At 37.1% G+C, this 21,050-nt stretch overlaps 1 protein-coding gene across 5 annotated transcripts in view; it reads left to right on the forward strand.

Annotated features, from left to right (window-relative positions):
* Nucleotides 1–21,050, forward strand: part of Nek10 (NIMA related kinase 10) — a 237,548-nt gene that overhangs the window by 186,503 nt on the left and 29,995 nt on the right. For 2 of the 5 annotated variants that reach the window (XM_010638285.3, XM_019209636.2), the window contains 3 exons: nucleotides 5,684–5,721; nucleotides 5,825–5,911; nucleotides 20,823–20,852. In XM_010638285.3, coding sequence (XP_010636587.1) covers nucleotides 5,684–5,721; nucleotides 5,825–5,911; nucleotides 20,823–20,852 — 155 coding nt within the window. The remainder of the gene's footprint in view (nucleotides 1–5,683; nucleotides 5,722–5,824; nucleotides 5,912–20,822; nucleotides 20,853–21,050) is intronic. The other 3 variants (XM_010638286.3, XM_010638287.3, XM_010638288.3) reach the window with 3 other exon arrangements.

Below are 21,050 nucleotides of genomic sequence, written 5' to 3' on the forward strand. Positions count from 1 at the left end.
GCTATTGTGAGTTGTGCTGCTATAAATATACGTATGCAGGTATCACTTTAATATGTTTTTAACTCTTTGGGGAAGATACCTACAAGGGGAATAGGTAGGTCAAATGGAATTTCTAGTTTTAGATTTTTGAAAAATCTCCATACTGATTTCCACAGCGGTTGTAGTAGTTTACATTCCCATCAACAATGTAGAAAAGTTGTTTTGTTTTTTCCCCTCCATAGCATTGCCAGCATTTGTTATTATTCGACTCCTTGATGATGACCATTCTTTGTCACATAAATTAGCATCTCAGTATTGTTTGATCTTTGATGACTCTAATGGCCAGTGATGTTGAGCATTTTTTCATGTATTTACTTGCCATTTCTGCTTCATCTTCTAAGAAGTGTCTATTCACTTAAGTTGCCCATTGTTTTGATTGTGTCTCTGACTTTTGGAGATTTAGTTTTTTGAGTTATTTACATATTCCAGCTATTAGTCCTCTGTTTGACTTGCTGCAAGATAAAATAGGTACCATTCTTGAAATCATAGATGTAGGCTAGGACTTTCTGAACAGAACCTCAGCTGTATAAGAAATAACACCAAGAATCAATAAATGGAATCATGTCAAATAATCTTTTGGACAAAAAAGAAACCACCAACAAAGTGAAGAGACAGCCCATAGAAGGGGGGAAAGCCTTGCCAGCTGCAGTTCAGTTTTATCAGTTTTTATTATGTGGTCTGTATAGGCTGATATATATGTTTCTAATCCAGTAAGTCACAACATTTATGTCAATTAAAATTATCCTTCATAGTAGAATTTGATGAGGCAAACAGGAGCTTCAGCCTAGAACTATTACAATCAGGTCCTAGTGGACTGGTTATTGTGTAATGGCCTTCTTAATATGCATTTGAACTCGGTGCAGTGGTGCATGCTGTAGTCTCAATTACTTGAGAGACCGATGCAAGAGAATCCCTTGCATGCATGAGTTCAACACCAGCTTAGGTAGCATAGCAAGACCCTGTCTCAAAACAATAAAAAGGAATATGCATTCATTTATTCAAGTAGTAGATATTTAATTTTGTGTACCAGGTATGTACCATACTATATCTTTTTATCTTAGTATTTTCTACGCACAGTGTACTGCATATATGTGCCACCAATCCACAAATACTTGTTAATTAATCAATGAAAGACTGTTTTTTTAATACACATTCCTTGTAAAGGACTGAAATCTTACCTACTGTCTGAAATCTATAGCTTTTACCATAGCCACAGCACAAGACCCATTCTTTTCCCTCTCCCTCTCTCTACCCTCCTCTTTTTAAGATTCTGTTGCTCAGGCAACAAGATTTCTCCATGCCTGCTTGCCTCCTGTTGCCAAGGCAACAGGGTATAGTTGGCAGGCTAGTTTGAGACATCGGATGTTTGTGGTATCAGAGATGCCTGTGGTTCACAACTTCTTTGATAAATTAGTATATGCATAATTTTATTTAAGAGTGTGCTCCTGACTTCAGTCATTGTATATAGAGATGATTGTGGATGTTTGTCATAAATGTGACCAGGATGATGCCAGGTTAGGACCTGTGACACTTCCTTTTAGCAGATGCCTTGCTTATTTTCACTTGTGGCTATTCTCTCTCAACCTCTTTCTTTTTTTTTTTGGTACCGGGGATTGAACTTGGGTCCTTGTGCTTGCGAGGCAGGCGCCGGACCACTGAGCCAAATCCCCGGCCCGGGTCTGGCTGCTGCCTTGCCAACACCTATTTTATTTTATTATATTTTATTTATTTTTTATTTTTTGGTATCGGGGATTGAACTCAGGTCCTTGCGCTTGCGAGGCAGGCAGCAGAACCACTGAGCTAAATCCCTGGCTCCTCAACCTGTTTTTCATAATCTGTATCTAGTTTTACTTCCACTGAATAACTACTGCTTGGTCACTACTTGGTCACCTATCTTGTGTTGCAATCCAACAATCTTATTGGCAAGACAAAACAGCCACAACCAAACCAAATGCAGGATTGTCTCTTCCTGTGACAGTTCTAAACTTTCGTGCTTCATGCTTGTTTCTAGCTGTCATTGAAGGGCGAGTGGAATGCCACAGGAGCATCATCCCCCTTGTCATCATACCAACTCTACTAACGTGGATAAATACAGGCCTCTATTGAATATGAGAACTCAACCCTACATAATGCCACTTTTGAATGTCACTGCCTGAAAGAGACTTTCAGATGTAAAATTCAACTTAGCTCTTATGGCGTGACTATAGGAGCCTGAAAATATATTTTCTTAATATTGTGAGCCGACCTTCACATAGTATAAGGTTAAATATTTCTTTTTCTTGTCAACATTAAGTAATATTGGCTGCTTTTCATGATTGAATTAATGTGATATACTCATAATGTATGAGAGAATATTTTCTTCATTGAGAGATAAATTTAAAGGCATCCTTATGAGAGACAAAATTCTAGAGTTTTATTTCCTAACTTCATTCTTTATATAGAGAAATGATTGTGGATGTTTGTGACCGTCCAGTATCACAGCTCTTCTGACAAAACAATTAACTGAATAATTCATGCTGTGCTCAGATTAATTCAGTGAAGAATCTATTTAGAAAGTCACAAAGCCCCTGCCTGCATTTTCTACTTTAACATAATCGTCTGAGGTGAAAGTTGCAGACTTAACACTTATTTTCAGCCTGTCTGCTTTTTGTTTTTTGACTTATGCATTCTTGTGCGTTATGCATGCAGTCACACCTGATCTAAAGAAAAACTGAATGTGAATCTGCTCCCCACTAAATTTCTTTGAATTTCTTTCATCAGCCTGAAGTGCTATCGGTCATCCCCCACTTTACAGCTTTTAGGACACAAGTCTTCAATATGTTAACCTTTACACCTGAAAACGTGTCTGGAATGTTCTTTTTCTATTAAATCATTTTTATGTTTTCCAGAGTTAGCTGCTATGAGAATAACAGCCTCCGTTAGCCATTTCTGTTCCTTTGGACGTAAGCTTTCAAGGTGGTTTTTTTTTTGTATTTTGTTTTGTTTTGTTTTTGGTTTTGGGGGGTTTTTTTGTACCGGGATCGAACTCAAGTCCTTGTGCTTGTGAGGCAGTCGCCAGAACCACTGAGCTAAATTTCCAGCTCAAGGTGGTTTAATCTAGACCTCCTGCAACCTCTGCATACTCTCAGTCATCTGTCTACCTATGGGGCCAGCAATTGCACATTAAAATCTGTCCCTTCTAGTCACAACGGATCTTTTATTTTGAGGTTTTAGAAGCCTAACCAATTTCCATTGAATGCATCAATTTTTCCACTACACAACCTTGTGGGTTCCGAAAGTGTAGAGGCCTTCTGTTCACGATCCCATCTGTAATGCCTAGCGTAGTGTCTGCACATAGTGGGAACCTCATAAATATTTATTGAATGAACAAATGGGTGAATGTGTGATTTTTTAAAAATTCCCTAAAATTTCTTAACGGACTTATTTAGAATTATAGAAAGGAGTAGCGAGACTGGACATCTCAGCACTGTTGGAGTGACGTACTTCCCCTATGTCACTCATATACACTATGTATTGTATCTTTGTATGTAAAAATGTTGGAAATACCTTCTTCAAGGTAACAAGCATAGTCATCTAGATAACTCAGCATGGAAGTGGTTATCAGCTTTGCAAAAAATCCACAAATGTGGATTTAAAGCTTTTCACAAGTTTCATTCTTATTCATCTTTCATGGTAGTGAGGTTCTTCAGGTACCACTAGGACCAAGGACAGTGACCAACAGCGACCTTAGAAGTGTCTAGGATGTCAAGGACTGTGCTGCTAGGCACGTGTGGCTGACACATGGCGAGTACAACTGAGGAAATTATTTCTAGTTTCATTTAATGTTTAAGTGTGAAATATGTTAAAATGATAGTATTTCGAGTATGTTTGATTAAAGAAAAAAAAGAATTTCACTTTTTCTTTTGTAAAAATGTGGATACCAGAAATTTTAAATTTATGTTTATAGCTTCTATTATATTTTTATTAGATGGTGCTAGATTCATCCACAAGGCTAAGAGATGAAGTTATCCAGAGAGCATTTCCCGGGGCAGGTTGTGGGAAGTAGATGTTCAGCCCTCCAGGACGGCTCTGAGGCTGTCTGCATCCACACAGCACTGCTGGAAACATGCCCATTTCGAGGGCAGGCCTATCCCTTTCTTCTTTAAGTCCTATCCCGGAGCTAGGGAGAATGTATTAACTCACTAAAATTCTCAAATTTCATTTACAATGTAAGGTTCTGGAAACTTGGCCTGGGGCTGGAACAGAAAAAAATTTTGGATCAAGAGAGTTCTGGCTTGGTAAGGGACAGAGGGTATGGAAAAGGATGGGGAAGGCCCTGGTAGGTAGAAACAAAAAAATTGGCATTATTCTAGTGCTTATGTTGAATGGTAGGTGAATGAATGCCAATTTTGTCATATTTAAAAGCTTAGATATGGGTTGTATGTGAGTATTAAAAATTCTGTGGTTAAGCTGGGCATGGTGGCACACACCTGTAATCCCAGCACTCGGAGGCTGAGGCAGGAGGATTGCTGTGAGTTTGAGACCAGCCTGAGCTACATAGTGAATTCCAGGTCAGTCTCAACTACATAGTGAGACCCTGTCTCAACAAAACAAAACAAAACAAAACAAAAAAATCTATGATTAAAATGAAAGGTTGGGGCAAGAGAATTATCAGCCATGTTTATTTGTATTTGAGTGCCAATCATGTGCTTTGTAATAATTGAATTTATAATGGTTAGAATGTATTACATTGAAATAAGTTTCTTATAACTTATTGCAGCACAAGTATTTTGTATTTCATTATTGGCTTCAGTAGGAAAAGCAACTGAATGTTATTTTATCTGTATGTCTGTTGAGATTTAAGGCCACCTCCACAGGGTAGAAGGTTCTAAGATCAACTTTGAAATGGGCATGCAGGCCGGGGATTTGGCTCACTGCTTCTGCCACCTGCCTCACAAGTGAAAAGTCCCCAGTTTGATCCCTGTACCAAAGGAAAAGAAAAAAAGAGAAAAGAAACATACCTCATTGGCCGAGTTCCACCTGCAGGAGTCTGTCTGGGGCTGGGAATTTGGCTCAGTGGTTCCATGGCCTGCCTCTCAAGTGCAAGGTCCTGAGTTCAATTCCCGGTACCAAAAAACAAAAACAAAAATAAAATGGGCACACAATCTAGAATGTTGGGGTAAGGCAAACAAGGGATGTTAATGGTAATGAAAACTAAGTAAAATATGACATTTCAAATGCAAAATTTATCCAACTTCATAGGAATAGTTATGAGTTTCTTTCTTTGAAGACAGCAGAAGAAATCATGAAAAATGCCATATATAATTTAAATGTTATTTCTTTTTAGTACAATATCAGTATTTTGATTTTTAAGTATAGCAAGACAATCATTCAAACAGAAGAATTAGTCCTTAATGATACTTTGATCTTATAAACAACCTCAGTGGGAAAAATTCTTCCATTTGTCCGCAGAATGTCCATTCCCATGTTGGGATAGGAAATGTTTGTGTTTATTCCTCTCTCTATTAGACTCTTGAGAACATGTTAAGGCAAAATAGCCTTTATTTATATGTATAATACAAATCCCAGCAGAGTGTAGCTTTTAGTAAATGTTTGTCAAAGCCAAGTCAAGAGTCATTCTAATAGCCTCCAATTCTGTTTTCAGGGAGTTCATTGGTGGAATAGGATCAAGACCAAGACCAGGTAATTTAGTGTTAAATTCACCATAAAATCAAACAACATACCTTCCTGAAATTTGGTATCATTTATGTTACGGTTTCATACCTTTCCCCTTTTATTTCTTCAGCTTTGCTGCCTCTTGACCTGCTTCTGAAAGTGCCACCCTTCATGGTCAGGTCCCACGTTAAGGATCTAGAGGCCGAGTTAGTGCCAGGTTGGGAGTCCCATACCTTCCTACTGTGATTCTTCACAATCTCAAAGATCATGGTAGTACTTACCAGCTCACATTGATGTTAATAAGCCCAGTGGGTGAGCACAGAATTACAGTTGGGCCGTAACTGTCTGAATGATGTTTAGGAGCTCTTTTAATACAAGTAGCCAGAAAATTCTGTTTGGTCCATCCAGTACAATTGCAATTTGATTTCATTTCTTGATTAAAAGATTATAGCGTTTTTCTGTGTTCACTTATTGATTAAAATATTATATAGAGGTGTTTTTCCAAAATTTTCATTTCTTCCTTTATGGGAATTAACCAGTTAAGCTATTGATGTTTAAAGTATGTGCCTACAAACAAAAATAGTAACTGTAATTTATGTGGGTATTTCTATAAATCCTATACTTATGAGATACAAGAGAGTGAATTATTTTTTTTCTATCTTCTTTACTCTGATATAGAAAATTCTTGTTTTAGTTATTTTTATTTGTATTTGATTAAAATGATATGACACTGTTTCTTTAAATTATAGATCTTTAAATATAAAAGTTTATAATGATGGTGTGTGATGAAAAGGATGTATTAATTTTTCTAATTTCTATGAAAGAGGATGAAAGTACAACAGTAACAGCAACTGAGCCCGGATAATTCAGGAGAAAGTTTAACAGTTGCTATTTAAACATATGAACAAGTATAGGACTCAAGCTTAAAATTCTATTTTATTTTTATTTTTATTTTTCCCCCCCTAGGGATTGAACTCGGGTCCTTGCACTTGCGAGGCAGGCGCCAGAACCACTGAGCTAAATCCCGGCCCTAAAATTCCATTTTACTGTTCTTCAATTTAAAATTATTATTTAGTGCTGTTTTCACTTCAGCTTCCTCAATTTACGTTCCTTGTACAGTTAACATGTACAGTGAATGTTTTCCAAATAAATGCATATGGTATAATATTAGAGCAGGTCTCTACATTTATTACATTTTCTTTGAGAGAATTATTGGCAGTTTTAGGCCCTCCATATGTCAGCATAGATACAAAACAAGATGGCTTTATTACCAAGATGCCCAATACTGTCATGATGGCCATGGCTCTGTTCCTGTGATTTTGACAAAGGTAAGTTAGTAACATAATCATGAATTTAGAATGATTGATATTGATTGATTTTTATAAGAGCAGGGCAGAACACACACGCACACACACCCCTACACAAACAGAATTGTTTTTCCTAAAGGGCAGATTGCATTTGTCCAATATAAGTTTTGATTTTTATGTTGGTGATTAACATAATATTAACAGGTTTACTTTATATATTTGGACCTTTAAACAAATGATTGACATCATAACACAGTTTGTATATAATGTGTTCCTTATTCCTACAGTTTGTTATACCTTCGTTTTTGTTTTTTTTTTTTTTTTTTTTTTTTAAACAGGTTTTAATTCTAGCTATGCAATTCAGGTTGGCCTTAAACTTGCTATATAGTTGAGGCTGGCCTTGAACTCACGACAAGCCTCCTGAGTTCTGGGATTATAGGAATGTGCCACTATGCCTGGAACCTTCCAATTTTTAAAACTTTACACTCATATGTTTTTAAGTTTAATCAGAATTCACTGGAGCATTTGAAGTATGAGTGGAAGCTAAATTTTACCTGTTAAATAATTTTCTACTAATCTTGAAGAGTACAGTAATGTTCATGAGAAAATTCAGGTCACCGCCTATTTTTTCAGTTTAAAAAATTAGGTGTATGAAATTGTTTTTTCTGAATTTTATAAAAGTCATACATTTTGTAGCATTGTGGGAAGGGACTATTTTAAATTACAAATCATTAAAAATTAATAAATAAATAAAATCACAAATCATTGGCATTAGCCCTGTGCACTTAGGTGCTTTCCTCTGCATGCTTTATTCCCCTTACTACCTTGGCATTTCTAGCTTAGGAGTGCCATAAAGACACGCCACTGCTACTGTGTTCCAAGAACAGGGAAGCGAGTGCGGACTAAGGTGTCATGCAATCAGTTCCTTAAGCATTTGTTACCAGAATAGATAAAGCCCTGAAAGGTATAATTACTTTATTTAAAATCACATTATATTAGTATATTTTACTTACTGAACATTTGATTTACCTTTCTTAGATGCAAAGAATCTTGTGGAAACTGTACATAATATCTATTGCTCTGTGTTGCCTAAGTATTCTGGAAAAAATTGGTATGGAGGGGAGAATTTTAGAAAGGTCTGAGTCTACCTCCGAGACTATATCTAAGATATGAATATTGTTTTCCATGTGTTATGGTGGGACAGAGAATAAGGTGTTTGGAAGTATCAGGTGGCTGTTACAACGTGATCTTGCCTATAGGGTATTCTTAAATATGAATGGCTAGTTTCACAATGTGAAAATACAACAGTATTTAATGACCTCTCCAAACTCCTGAGAAATAACCATGAAACTACTTCAAAGCAATGCTATTACAACTCCCCTTGTTGTAATTTATTTTATACACATTCTTTGGATTAAGTATAGATTGCAGTTTCCTGCCAACAGAAGCAAAAACTTAGAAATTCCTATATAGCATGGTTGAAAATGATAACAGTAATTAATATGAAATCAATGAATGAATAAGTATATTAACAGGTTTACCTTATATCTATTTCCTCACCTTTAGTCACTTGTGAATGGACATTGCACAAATGTAGCGATCCAGAGTATCATTTGTACTACTGTTTTTCTAATATTTTCCCTTAAATTTCCTACTTTTTCTCAAGTTATTTATAGGGGAAATTTATATTTTTGCTATAAATGGGAAACTAGTAAGCTATCACTTCCTTTTAATAGATGGCAGTTCTAAAATCTAAGAAAAACCTTAAATTCTAAGTATTTTGTTGACTGCTTAAGTCTTTCGTCTTTGTTATCAAAGAACACTAGCTAATATTTGAGAAATGGTAAAGATACACTTGCAGCATACTGAAAGTTAATCTGAGAGATAATTAGTAGAAAGAAAAGAAAGTTGGAAAAAGAATACATTTTCTGCTATGGTTATTTCATATTCGGTATAGTTACAGAGTAAAATTAGACTATAAAAATGCCTCATGCCTTGGGGAATTTAGGTCTTTAAAAAATCATCAATTCTGTTGTCTACAGAGTCAAAGTAATTAATCAAATAATGATGTTATTAAATATTTTGAGTGGGAAGAATCTAGGGTCTATTATATATAAAAAAATAATAGTTTCTTCTCGAGTCAAGGCATATATTTGTGAAAACTAAATCATACCAATTCTGCATGTGCATTCTTTGTCATATACACAGGATACACTGTAATGTTATAAATGCTACTGGTGCCATTTAAATGTATTTTGGGATGGGGGGTTACACCCAAATTTTAAAGTGCAAATGTAGTGTCAACTAATAATGTCACCTAATTTGACTGGATTAACAGTGACATGTTTGCCTCCCTTGCTCTGATTTTCATTTAGACAGTACCTGACACCCAGGCACTGAACTGATGTATGGGAATTCTTATGCTCTGCATTTTGAATAGAAACTGTCACTTCATGATTTCTGGGCTCTAAATTATATTTTTTTCCTAGATGACTGAGAATCTATTTTTACAAGTGTCTTTTGTTCATAAAGGTCAGACCTAAATAAAGTAGTCAAAGTTTCAGCCACATATTTTAGAGAACTAGTATTCTGGTTGTCTTTATATGGGAAACCCTTAGTAGCTTACTTTCAAATAAGTTGTTGATATCCAGTGCATAAAACAAGATCCCAACAATGAATGTAACTGTACTGTTATACCTAAAATGTACCAAAAAACTCAATGAGGAAAAAAAATATTTTCCATAATTTGCAAAGTGATTTTAAATATATATTTCATTTTATTTTATCATATAGCAACTTTTTAGCATATAAAAATCAGGTCACCAGATTTTAGTCTAAAGTCCTATAATGCTAATGGATACTGTGTGACTCAGCATTTAATTACATACTTTTATGTATTTTTATTGGGATTCAGAGTACATTATTCACATTTCCCAAGTTGAATATCTATATCTTAAGCTAACTTATATAGATACAGATACCTTGATCTAACCCTTAAGTATCTATTTTATGATCGGGTCCTTGAAAATTATTTATTAAGAAAGTGATTCAGGCTGCCACTGTATAAACCTTTGTTTATCCTTGCTATTCTACTGAAATACATGAATAATTAGAAACAAGGATTGTTTTCACATTAGACTTTTAAATACAAGTTGAACATCTTTAATCTGAAAATCTAAAATCTGAAATGTCCCCAAAACCTACATTTTTAAAGTGTTGGCATGTGGAAAATTCACTTCTGATCTCGTGATGAATTGCAGTCAAAGAGCAAGTTCACTAAAAATATTATGTGAAGTTAGCTTCTGGTTATATATGTATAAGGTACAGTTTATATGAAGCATAAATGAATTTTGTGTTTGGACTTGGATCCCATTTTCAAGAGATCTCATGTATATACAAATGTGCCAAAATTTAAGCCAAGTGTAGTGGTGCATGCCTGTAATACCTGCACTTGGAAGGTTGAAGTAGGAGGACTGCCAGGATTTTGGGACCAGAATGAACTGCATAGCAAAACAATTAACACACACACACACACAAATACAAATATGCCAAATATATTTTTTATATTACAGTTCAGTTTAGTATTAGGACTGGGAGGCACAAATTTTCTTTATCAACGATGATTTGGTTTCTCATTTTTTGTGCCAAGGGAGGCACTGAGAAGTATGCACCACGATGAAGGAGGATGCTACCTGAACAAGAAAAATGTTTCAGAATCTTTCTAGTGACATTTTCAGGAGACCCTCAGTCTCACAGAAGTTATTGATGGTTTACATCCAAGCTAAAGTACAAATTGAAGTCACTTTAATGTTAGATGCCAGCTCCCATACCTGTGCCCTGACTAGGAGCAAAGGGTAAAGAAAAGAAAAGTTGAAAGACACACAACTCTATGGTAGGAGTAAAGGGAGGTCAGTATCACTTGGGTGATAATTGTGAAGTGTTTTGTATATGAAACCACACAACTTTCTTTTTTAATTTTTATTTTTTTCCTCTTGAATTTATTGGTACATTTTAGGTATACAGTACAATTACATTCATTATTGGGATCTTGTAACTTTACATGACAGGTCTTGGTTCTCATTTTTTCCCCCTGTCCCTGCCCTCCCTTCACCCCTCCTCCCTCCCCCTTTACAAACATTTCATTTTCATTTCTTCATTTTCTCATATTTTTTTATTTTCCCTTAGCTTTTCCCTACCCTTCCCACTTTCCCTACTCCTTTAGCTCTTTTCTTCCTATTTCACATTGTCCATTATATCATTAGGATCTTATGCATAATTATACTTTATTCACACCAGAGAAACTATTCAGTATTTACACGTGTGACTTATTTATTTCACTTAGGAGTATATCTTCAATATGTATCCATTTTCCTATGAATGAATCTAATTTCTCATTCTTTATGGCTGAGTAATATTCCATTTTATAGGAAAACCACATCTTTATCCAGTTTCCAACTGATGGGCAAATGGGCTGTTTCCAAGTTTTAGCTATTACAAACTGTGTCGCTATAGACATAGGTGCATATATATCTCTATGATATGATTCTTTTAATTCTTTTGGAAAGATACCCAGCAGAGGGATGGCTGTGTCAAATGGAACCTCCAGTCCCAGCTCTTTGAGGTATCTCCATATTGATTTCCATAGTGGTTGCACCAGTCTGCACTCCCACCAACAATGGAGAAGGGTTCCTTTCTCCCCACAACCCCGCCAACATTTGTTATTGGTTGATTTCTTGACAGCAGCCATTCTTTGTGGGGTGAGGTGAAATCTCAGTGTTGTTTTCATCTGCATCTCTCGAATGACCAGTGATGTGGAACATTTTTTCACATATTTACTTGCTGTTTTTACTTCTTTGTCTGAGAAATGTCTGTTCATTTCAGATGCCCATTTTTGAATTGGGTCTTTATATTTGGAGGGGCTGGTTTTTTTTTTTTTTTAGTTCATTATATATTCTAGATAAGAGTCCTTTGTCTGAGGAGTAGCTGGTAAAATTTTTTTCCCACATTGTAGGTTGTTAGTTCTGTTGACAGTTTCTTTTGCAGTGCAGAAGCTTTTTAATAAGATGAGATCCCAGTTGTTGATTCTTTCTGCTAGTTCCCGTGCTACTGAGGATTTCTCATAAAGCCTTTTCCTATGCTAATGTCTTCAAGAGTTCTGCCTAACTTATCTTCCAGCAAGTTTAGTGTTTCTGTTTTAATATTTAGATCTTTAATGCACTTGGATTTTAATTTAGTGCATGGTGAAAGATAGGGGCCCAGTTTTAATCTTTGACATGTTGAGATACAGTTTTTCCGACACCATTTATTAAAGAGGCTATCTTTCCTCCATTGAGGATGGTCAGCTCCTTTGTCAAAGATGACGTAGCTGAGTGCATCTGGATTTGTTTTTGTGTCTTCCAGTCTTTTCCACTCATCCTCAGATCTGTTTCTTTGCCAGTACCATGCTGTTTTTATCACAGTGGCTTTGTGGTATAGTTTCAAATTGGGAATTGTTATAACCACTACCATGTCTCTGTTGCCTAGGATGGCTTTTGCTATTCTAGGTCTCTTATGGTTCCAAATGAATTTTTGGATTCTTTTTTTTTGTTCTGTGAAATACAGTGTTGGAATTTCAAATGGCATTGCATTGAATCTGTATAGCAGTTTTGGTAGTATGGCCATTTTCATATGTTGATTCTTCCTACCCAGGAGCAGGGGATATCTTTCCATTTTCTCATATCCTCTTCTTTCTCTTTTTTCAGAGTGCTGTAGTTTTCAGTGTAGAGGTCTTTTGCTTCTTTTGTTAGATTGATTCCTGGATACTTTTTTAATGCTATTGTGAAAAGAATTGTTTCCCTAATTTCTCTCTCAGTGAGTCTCTTGTGTGCAAGAAGGCTATTGATTTTTGGGTGTTGACCTTGTATCCTGCTACTCTGCTAAAAGTGTCAATTAAGTCTAGAAGTCTTTTGGTGGAGTTTTTTGGGTCTTCAAAGTAGAGTATCATATTGTCAGCAAATAATAACAGTTTAACTTCTTCCTTTCCTACTTATATTGCTTTAATTTCTTGTCTAATTGCTGTGGCTAATGATTCTAGAACTATATCGAAGAGGAGTGGTGATAGTGGGCATCCTTGTCTTGTTCCTGAATTTAATGTGAAAGTTTTCAGTTTTTGGCCATTTAATATAATGTTGGCTGTTGGTTTTTCATAGATAGACTTTATTAAGTGCAATTTTTTGCAGGGATTTTTTATCATGAATTGGTGTTGAAGTTTCTCAAATACTTTTTCTGCATCTATCTAGAGGATCATATGGTTTTTGTTCTTGACTTTGTTAATATAGTGTATTACATTTATTGACTTACGTATGTGGAACCATCCTTGCATCCCTGGAATAAATCCGATTTGGTCAGGATGTATGATCTTCCTGATGATCCTCTGTATTCTGTTTGCTAGTATCTTATTAAGGATTTTTGCAGGAGATTGGCCTGTAGTTCTCTTTTTTAGTTGAGTCTTTCCCTGGTTTGGGAATCAAAGTGATACTTGCTTCCAGGAATGAATTTGGAAGTATTGCTTCCTTTTCAATTTCATTGGAAAGTTTGAAGAGTAAAGGCAGTAGTTCTTCTCTAAATATCTTGTAAAATTCATCAGTGAATCCATCAGGACCTGGGCTTTTCTTTGTTGGTAAATTTTTAATTACCTTTTCAATTTCACTGATTATAATTGGAGTGTTTAAAATGTTTTTATCTTCTTTGTTCAACTTTGGTAATTCATAAGTATCTAAAAATCTGCCTATTTCTTCTGTGTTTTCCATTTTATTAGAGTACAGGTTCTCAAAGTTGGTATTAATGATCCTCTGGATTTCTGTTGGATCTATTGTGACTTCACCTTTTTCAATCCTGATTGCATGGATCTGAACCATTTTCTTTTTTTGATAAGGTTAGCTAAGGGTTTATCAATTTTATTTATTCTTTAAAAGAACCAACTGATTCATTTATTTTTTGTATCATTTTCTTATTTTCCATTGCATTGATTTCTGCTCTAATCTTTATAATTTCCTCTCTTGTTCGAGCTTTGGGGTTTTCTTGCTCTTGTTTTTCTACAAGTCTAAGATTCATCATTAGGTTATTTGAGCTCGCTCTGTTTTCTTAGTGTGGGCATTCGGTGCTATGAATTTTCCATGTAGAACTATTTTCATTGTGTCCCATAGAAACCTGTATGTTGTATTGGCATTTTCATTTGTTTGTAAAAACTGTCTCATTTCTTCTTTAATTTCCTCTGTGATCCATTGACTGTTCAGGAGAGTGTTGTTCAATTTCATGTATTTGTGAAGTTCCTATGGTTTCTTATGCTATTGGTCTCCAGCTTGATTGCACTATGATCTGATAATATACAGGGGATAACTTCAATTCTTTTGCATTTATTCAGACCTGTTCTGTGAGCTAGTATGTGGTCTATCTTGGAGAATGACCTGTGGGCAGCCAAAAAGAATGTATATTCTGATTTTCTGGGGTGGAACACTCTGTAGACGTCTATTAAGTCCATGTGTTCAAAAGCTTGGTTGAGTTCTAGTACTTCTTGTTGATTTTCTGCCTAGATGATCTGTCTATTTGTGATAGTGGGTATTTAGGTCCCCCACTACAATTGTATTAGTGCTTATTTGGTTTTTCATGTTACTTAATATTTGTTTTATATAGTTGGGGCATTAATATTTGGTGCATATATGTTTATGATTGTCATCTCTTCCTCTTGAATTGTTCCCTTTACAAGGATGTAGTGGCCTTCTTTGTCTCCTTAATCAGTTTTGGTTTGAAATTTACTTTGTCTGCAAATAAGATTGCTACCCCTGCTTTTTTTCTGGGAGCCTGTTGTGTGGAGAATTGTTTTCCATCCTTTCACTTTCAGTCTGTGGGCTTCTTTTTGTACTAGGTATGTTCCTTGTATACAAGACCTTGTTGGATTTTGCTTCTTAATCCATTCTGCAAGTCTATTTCTCTTGACTGGTAAATTGAGGCCATTGGCATTGATGGTTATAACTGATATGTACTGACTTCTTATTGTCATGTTATTGTCCTTTTGTTGACTCTTTTTAGTTTTTCGCCCTCTTCTTTTAGTTTCTTGCCTTGCCTATTTGATCTGGTCTTTTGGGCCTCATGGTATTGTGACCTTCATTGTCTTTTTCTATGATATTGTTTAGAATTCCTTGTAGTGCTGGTTTGGTATTCATGAAGTTTCTCAGGTATTCTTTGTCATGGAAGTATCTTATTTCCCCATCCATTTTGAAAGAGAGTTTTGCAGGATACATCAGTCTAGGTTGGAGGTTGTTTCTTTTAGGACTTGAAATAAGTCACTCCAGGCTCTCCTTGACCTGAGGGTTTGTGTTGAAAAGTCTGCTGTGATTCTGATGGGCTTTCCTTTGGATGTGATTTGTTTCTTTCTCTTACTGCTTGTAGTATTTTGTTCTTCTGTTGGGTTTCTAAGATCTTGATTATTATATGTCTAGGTGCCGATTTTTTCTGCTCATGGCTAGTTGGAGTCCTATATGCCTCACTTATCTGTATGTCTCATTCTTCCCTTCTGTTTGGGAAATTTTCTGTCATTAATTCTGTGAAGAGCTTTTTTAAGTCATTTGTATTTTCTCCTGCTACTTCATCGATTCCTATCAGTCTTACGTTGTTCTTCTTTGCATCATGTAGGAGTTATTGGATCAATTTTTCATCATCCCTTACTGTTTTTAAGAGACTGTTGAAGCCACACAACTTTATACACATGGGTGTCTAGTCAACAAATTTCCTTATAGAATTGTTCAGTATCAACAGCCAACTGTCTGTCCACATGTTAGCTTCTGTTGGGGGAGTGAATTCTTTAGGGTTGTCAGCAAACAGTATTTAACCTATAAGAGAATATTAATTATTGAATCACTCATTAAGTTCCTGATAATTTCCTTTCTTTAAGATAATGTTAGCTGTGGCAGCACCATTGCCTAATGACTGTTACAGGTAGGAATCCAATCTCCCAATAGCAAGAGGCCTCATTCTTCTGTGCAGGCCACCTGCTTGTCTTTTCTACAAGCTGAGACAAGCTCTTTGTTTTTTTTTTTTTATTATTATTCTTTTTGGTACCAGGGATTGAACTCAGGACCTTGTGCTTGTGAGGCAGGTGGTGACACCACTGAGCTAAATCCTTAGCCCCTGAGATAAGCTCTTTATAATAAACTCTCAGTTTGAGTTTAACAGATTACTGGAAATCTTTTGGATAGTGTGTCAATAGAACATCTTATCTATATAACTATTTATAATTTTTTATTATATTGGAGCACAAAAGCACAGTTATGGAAGTGATTCTTTGGCAGCTGTCCAAGTTGTATTTAAATCTTTAATGATAGAATAAGTTAGAGCACAAAAGCCCTGATTCCATGAGAATTAGAATAGGTATTTAGGCAAGAAGAAGAAGATGAAATAAGATTGCTAAATTTAGCATAAGACTGGTGAAATTTCTAAGGGTGATGCAATTTTATCAACTTCTTGATCAGCCTTAAATTCATACCAATATATCGATTTCTTCAGGTTAACCTTTAATATTAAAGAACAGTGAAATGCTTGCATCTTTATTGCCATAAATCATTAAACATACTGCAATATCACCCATAGTTTAGATTGGGACCAAGTAGAGTTATTAGAAAATGTTGTAGCATGGTGAATATAGAAGAGGACCAACCCTATCTTTACTTTTTATTCCTGGTAGTTTGGTTGGTATCCTTACATCTGTAATAGTGAACACACTGTGTTTTCATAGTATAATATTTTTTTCTCAGGAATTCTTGGCTTAATCAATAAAACTGACTTCTAGAGAAAAACAAATTTCCTCTGGAAGTTGGAGCCAGCCTGACTTAGGTGATTGTAGCACAGTGTAAGAAGTAACTAAGTCAATGAGGAAGAGTCCAGCTTTATAAACTAGAGTGAGGTGCTACTTTTAGGCTACAAGTTCATAAAAATGTATCTTTCTATATTTTGCCAAAACTGAACTTAATGTTTATATTTACTGCCATCAGAAAACACAATCAATTAGCCTATAGGTAAATTAGGTGAGTTGGTGATTTCTTTATCACATCAGGCTATTGGGCAAATTGACAGTTGCTTTCCTTCCTTGGGTGGAATTTTGTCAGCATTAAATTACAGGAGCTTTGAGACTGCCTGTGCTGACACTGATGTCCTTAAGTGTGGTCACCTTGCACATTAGCATTCAAAGGAGCTGTGTGACCCCACCTGGCTTCTAGTTCCCTGATCACATTTCCACCCATAGCTGTGTCCTGTTGACATGAAGACAAGACCTCTATAGGGCAGGGTGTCCCTCATCTTCTTAGGAACTTTAGGAAGGCTGATCTTTCCCCACTCCTTTGGGCACAGAACCCTGGAAATACACAGAACCTCTCCTCTGTGACATCCCATGAAATGCTCTCTACTGTCCCCACACTCTGTGCTGGGGTTGGAATGGGATGCAGCTTTATCTGCTCCATTGCCCAACCTTGAAGAGAGTCATCCACCTCTGTCCTTCCTGCCCCCATCCCAGACTTAGCCCAAAGTCAGGTGGCATATTTGTGTCTCCTGAGCCTTCCTTTTCTTCTTGTGTCCCATTCTCCTAGGAGAAGCTTTATTTCACCCAAGAGGGGCAGAAGAGTTTGTTCAGCAAAATTATTTTGAATCTTTCTGGATTTTGCTTAAACTTTTGCTTTTTAATGTGCAGGAACTCACTTCCTCTGTTGCTGGTCCCTGTGAGCCACCCTGTCTTGAGGCAGTGTGAGCCTCAGAGTCTGCTGCTTGACTGGGGGAGGCCCCTGGGGGTCAAAAGCAAGTATGGGAAATAATACATCAGTGAAGTGTGCACACAGTGTCTTGCCATGCGTTTTATGTAGCCATTTCTAGGAACTTCAACTTCAAAAATCTTGAAATTATGTTTTATTTTCTATCCTGAAAAAGAAACAAAATGACAGCATTTTTAAAATGGGAGTACCCTAACCCTCAGCGCACACACACACGCGCGCGCGCGTGCGCACGCGCAAACTCTCATACTCAATTGAGCCAGAACAGGATGTAAGATGCACTACATGAAAGAGATTCATCCAGAATTCAAGAGGGAAAGACTTCAAAGCACCTGGCTTCTGTGGCCTTTAAGCCACATGTTTCTGAAGTTAAAATGAAAGGAGTTTGTTTCTTGATCACCTAGGGGTTTAAAGGAGCCAGTACTTTGACCTGGCTTTCTGCCATCCTGTGGGAAATTCCACCAGGGGTGAGGGCACTGGAGACCTAATTCCAGCCTGTCAAGTCCCTTGTCAACAGCTACCGCCTGACACACTGTAGATGGTCGCTCTGTTGTGGTAGGAAGATTGCTGTGCCCAGCCCCCTCGCCCAAGTAGCACTTTCTCCATTGATCCCTCTCTTCTGGTGGGGTGTTGTATTAGTCAGCTTCTCATGACTATAATGAAATATTGGAGGCAAGCTAACTGTATAAAGAAGTTTAGCTCATAGATGTGGACATTCAGGAGTGTGGTGCTAGCCCTGGCTCAGTTCTGGTGATGGCCTTGTTCCTGACAGTCAGTAGGTAGTACATGTTATCGTAAGCAATTACAGAGAGCTTGCATGACAAGTTTCTGTCCCTCTCTTACAGAGCCAGCAGGACTCAATCATGGGAGTTCATCCTGATGACCTTATTTAAACCTAAGCTCTTTCTCAAGACCCCACGTCTGAACATCACGTTCAGATTATATTTCCACTTCCCAAGGGTATTAATAAGACTAGGGTATTAAACCCCTGTGTTTTAGTTCCTTTCTTTCTGCTGGAGCAAAATACCCAATATCCACAACTTCAAGTAGGAGATGTTTATTTTGAGTCACCATTTCAATCCATGGTTGGCCAGCTCCAGGGCAGAAACAGGATGGCAGAGGGGTCTGGCAGAGGTGCTCAGCCCATGGCAGCCAGGAAGCAGAGAGAAGGGAGGACAAGAGTGCATCCTTCCGTGTCACACCCTCAGTGGCTGCCTCCAGCCAGGCCTTCCCTCCTCACAGCACACTTTGTACTGGCAATGTAGTGCTCCTTCATCCAGTCAGCCTCACACATGAGAATTGAGACGGACATGTTAGATATAAACCATAACACTCTGCACAACTTTGGAGGAACAGACCAGATTCATACCTAAGCAGACATCACTCTCAGTCACTTAGACCCTTGTATCAGCAGTCTCCTCGGCTCCTGCTCCCCACAGACAATTACTACACATTGCAGACCTCCTCCTGCCCCAGTCTGTGCAGCCTCAACCGCTCCATTTTATTCGCCTTTTCACCATGCTTCCACTTCAGGGGAAGAAACCAAGGCTCAAATAAATCATGGCTTGGCTGAAACAAGGTTGCTAATACTTGGCAGAGAGAGACTGTTCAAGCCAGGCCTCTGACGTCAGCCCTAGACAACTTCTTGTGAAATTGCCCATCCCAAAACGCAGTTACTTTCTGGCTCCTCACCATCCTGTATGGTCCCTGGTTACCTCTCCCACTGCACACCATCTAAAGTGGATGCTGCCTTCCCTGAGCCGACTCTGTCCTCCACCAGCATTGCCTTTTGTATTCTGAAACCACCGTTAAAACCCAACTTCTCTCATGCCAGGTCCACATCTCCTGCCTACTGAAGGCCTGCTGTTTACTTCTAGTCTTCCTAAGTGTACTCTTTACACCCACTCCTTATCTCCCATCGCATGGTTCATGGGGCAAAGCTCCTCATGAAATTCTAGTTGAGTGCAGGCCCTAGTCTGCCAGGGACACGGTCTGATTGCTGAACATTTCTAGATTTGAACTACAATTAATTTATTTATTGTTACTGTTGCAAAAGTGAGGTCAGAGTATGGTTTTCCATTAGGATAGATGGTCCAATGAGGGAAAACTCCTGTGTGTTTTGGCCCCATTCATTAAAGTTCACAGTGAGGCATGCGCAAGTGTACTCACTGAAGTATCTTGAGAAATTCAAAGAAAACTAAGAGCCTAGCAAGAGAAAAGAGGCTAAGGGAATTATAGCATATTCAAAATATGCAGTATTATTGATTGATTAGAAAAAATGAGCTATCACTGGGTGTGTTGATGTAAAAAGATAGACTGAAAAATTATAAAACTATCTCTATGGCATGATGTCTCACCGTTCATTTTAAAAAGAGAGAGAGAGGAAAAAAGAGATGAAGGGTGAGAAAAATAAAAGGAAAAATGAAAGAAGGAAGGGAGAGAAAAGGACTATATTTCCTCTCATAGTAGCTTTCAAACTTTCTTGGAGAGGTCCCTCAAAGAGGAGCACATTTTATATCTTGATTGATTGGACTCTTACTGTACGCACTGCACTCTGAAAATGTTCTGTCCTCTTCCAGTTGATTTCATTCCATTTTTCAAATGCTGGTCATAACCCATTAAATTGACTTTAGGGCTTAACTACAGTTTGAAAAGTCTTTTTCTGCTAAACACACATATGTAAATGGATAAAAAAGAGACTAAGCCAGTATCAGGTGTTACTACTGGATAGGTGGCTGTGATGAGTGGAGGTTCCCAGGGGATTGGAGCCTCATTTGTAATACTTATGTTATTGTGTGTTCACTTGTTTTATAAGGAGCAAAGGTAATCAAACATTTTAGGTTTCTGTTTATTTGTTGTTTTAGAGAGTAAACAACCAAAACTATTTTTCAAAGTCCAAGATTTACTGGGATTGAGAGAGTAGTGGTCAAAACGGGCCTAAGCAAAAAAGTATCTTTGAGTGAAATTGCTTATTCAGTAAATTCAGAAGACAGACATTCTAGCTAACTCTCTTTGTTTTTGTGTTTAGGGCCACAGATGAGCACATGCTTGTGGCAAGGTAGAGTCAAGCCTGTGTGATAACCCATTCACAAAGTCACAAACCTAAGAACTCTGCCATGCTGTGAGATTTTTACTCGTTACCTATGGACACTGTGTCTACAAATAAATAACAAAGCAGCAGAAAGTGTTTAGAATTCAAGCCTATCATTTTTAGAAAATGCAAAGTTAATGTTCCTGTGGTGACAGCCACGTGGTC

The sequence above is a fragment of the Fukomys damarensis genome, unplaced genomic scaffold, assembly GCF_012274545.1.
Source record: "Fukomys damarensis isolate Sample0158 unplaced genomic scaffold, DMR_v1.0_HiC HiC_scaffold_28, whole genome shotgun sequence".
Classification (NCBI taxonomy): Eukaryota; Metazoa; Chordata; class Mammalia; order Rodentia; family Bathyergidae; genus Fukomys; species Fukomys damarensis.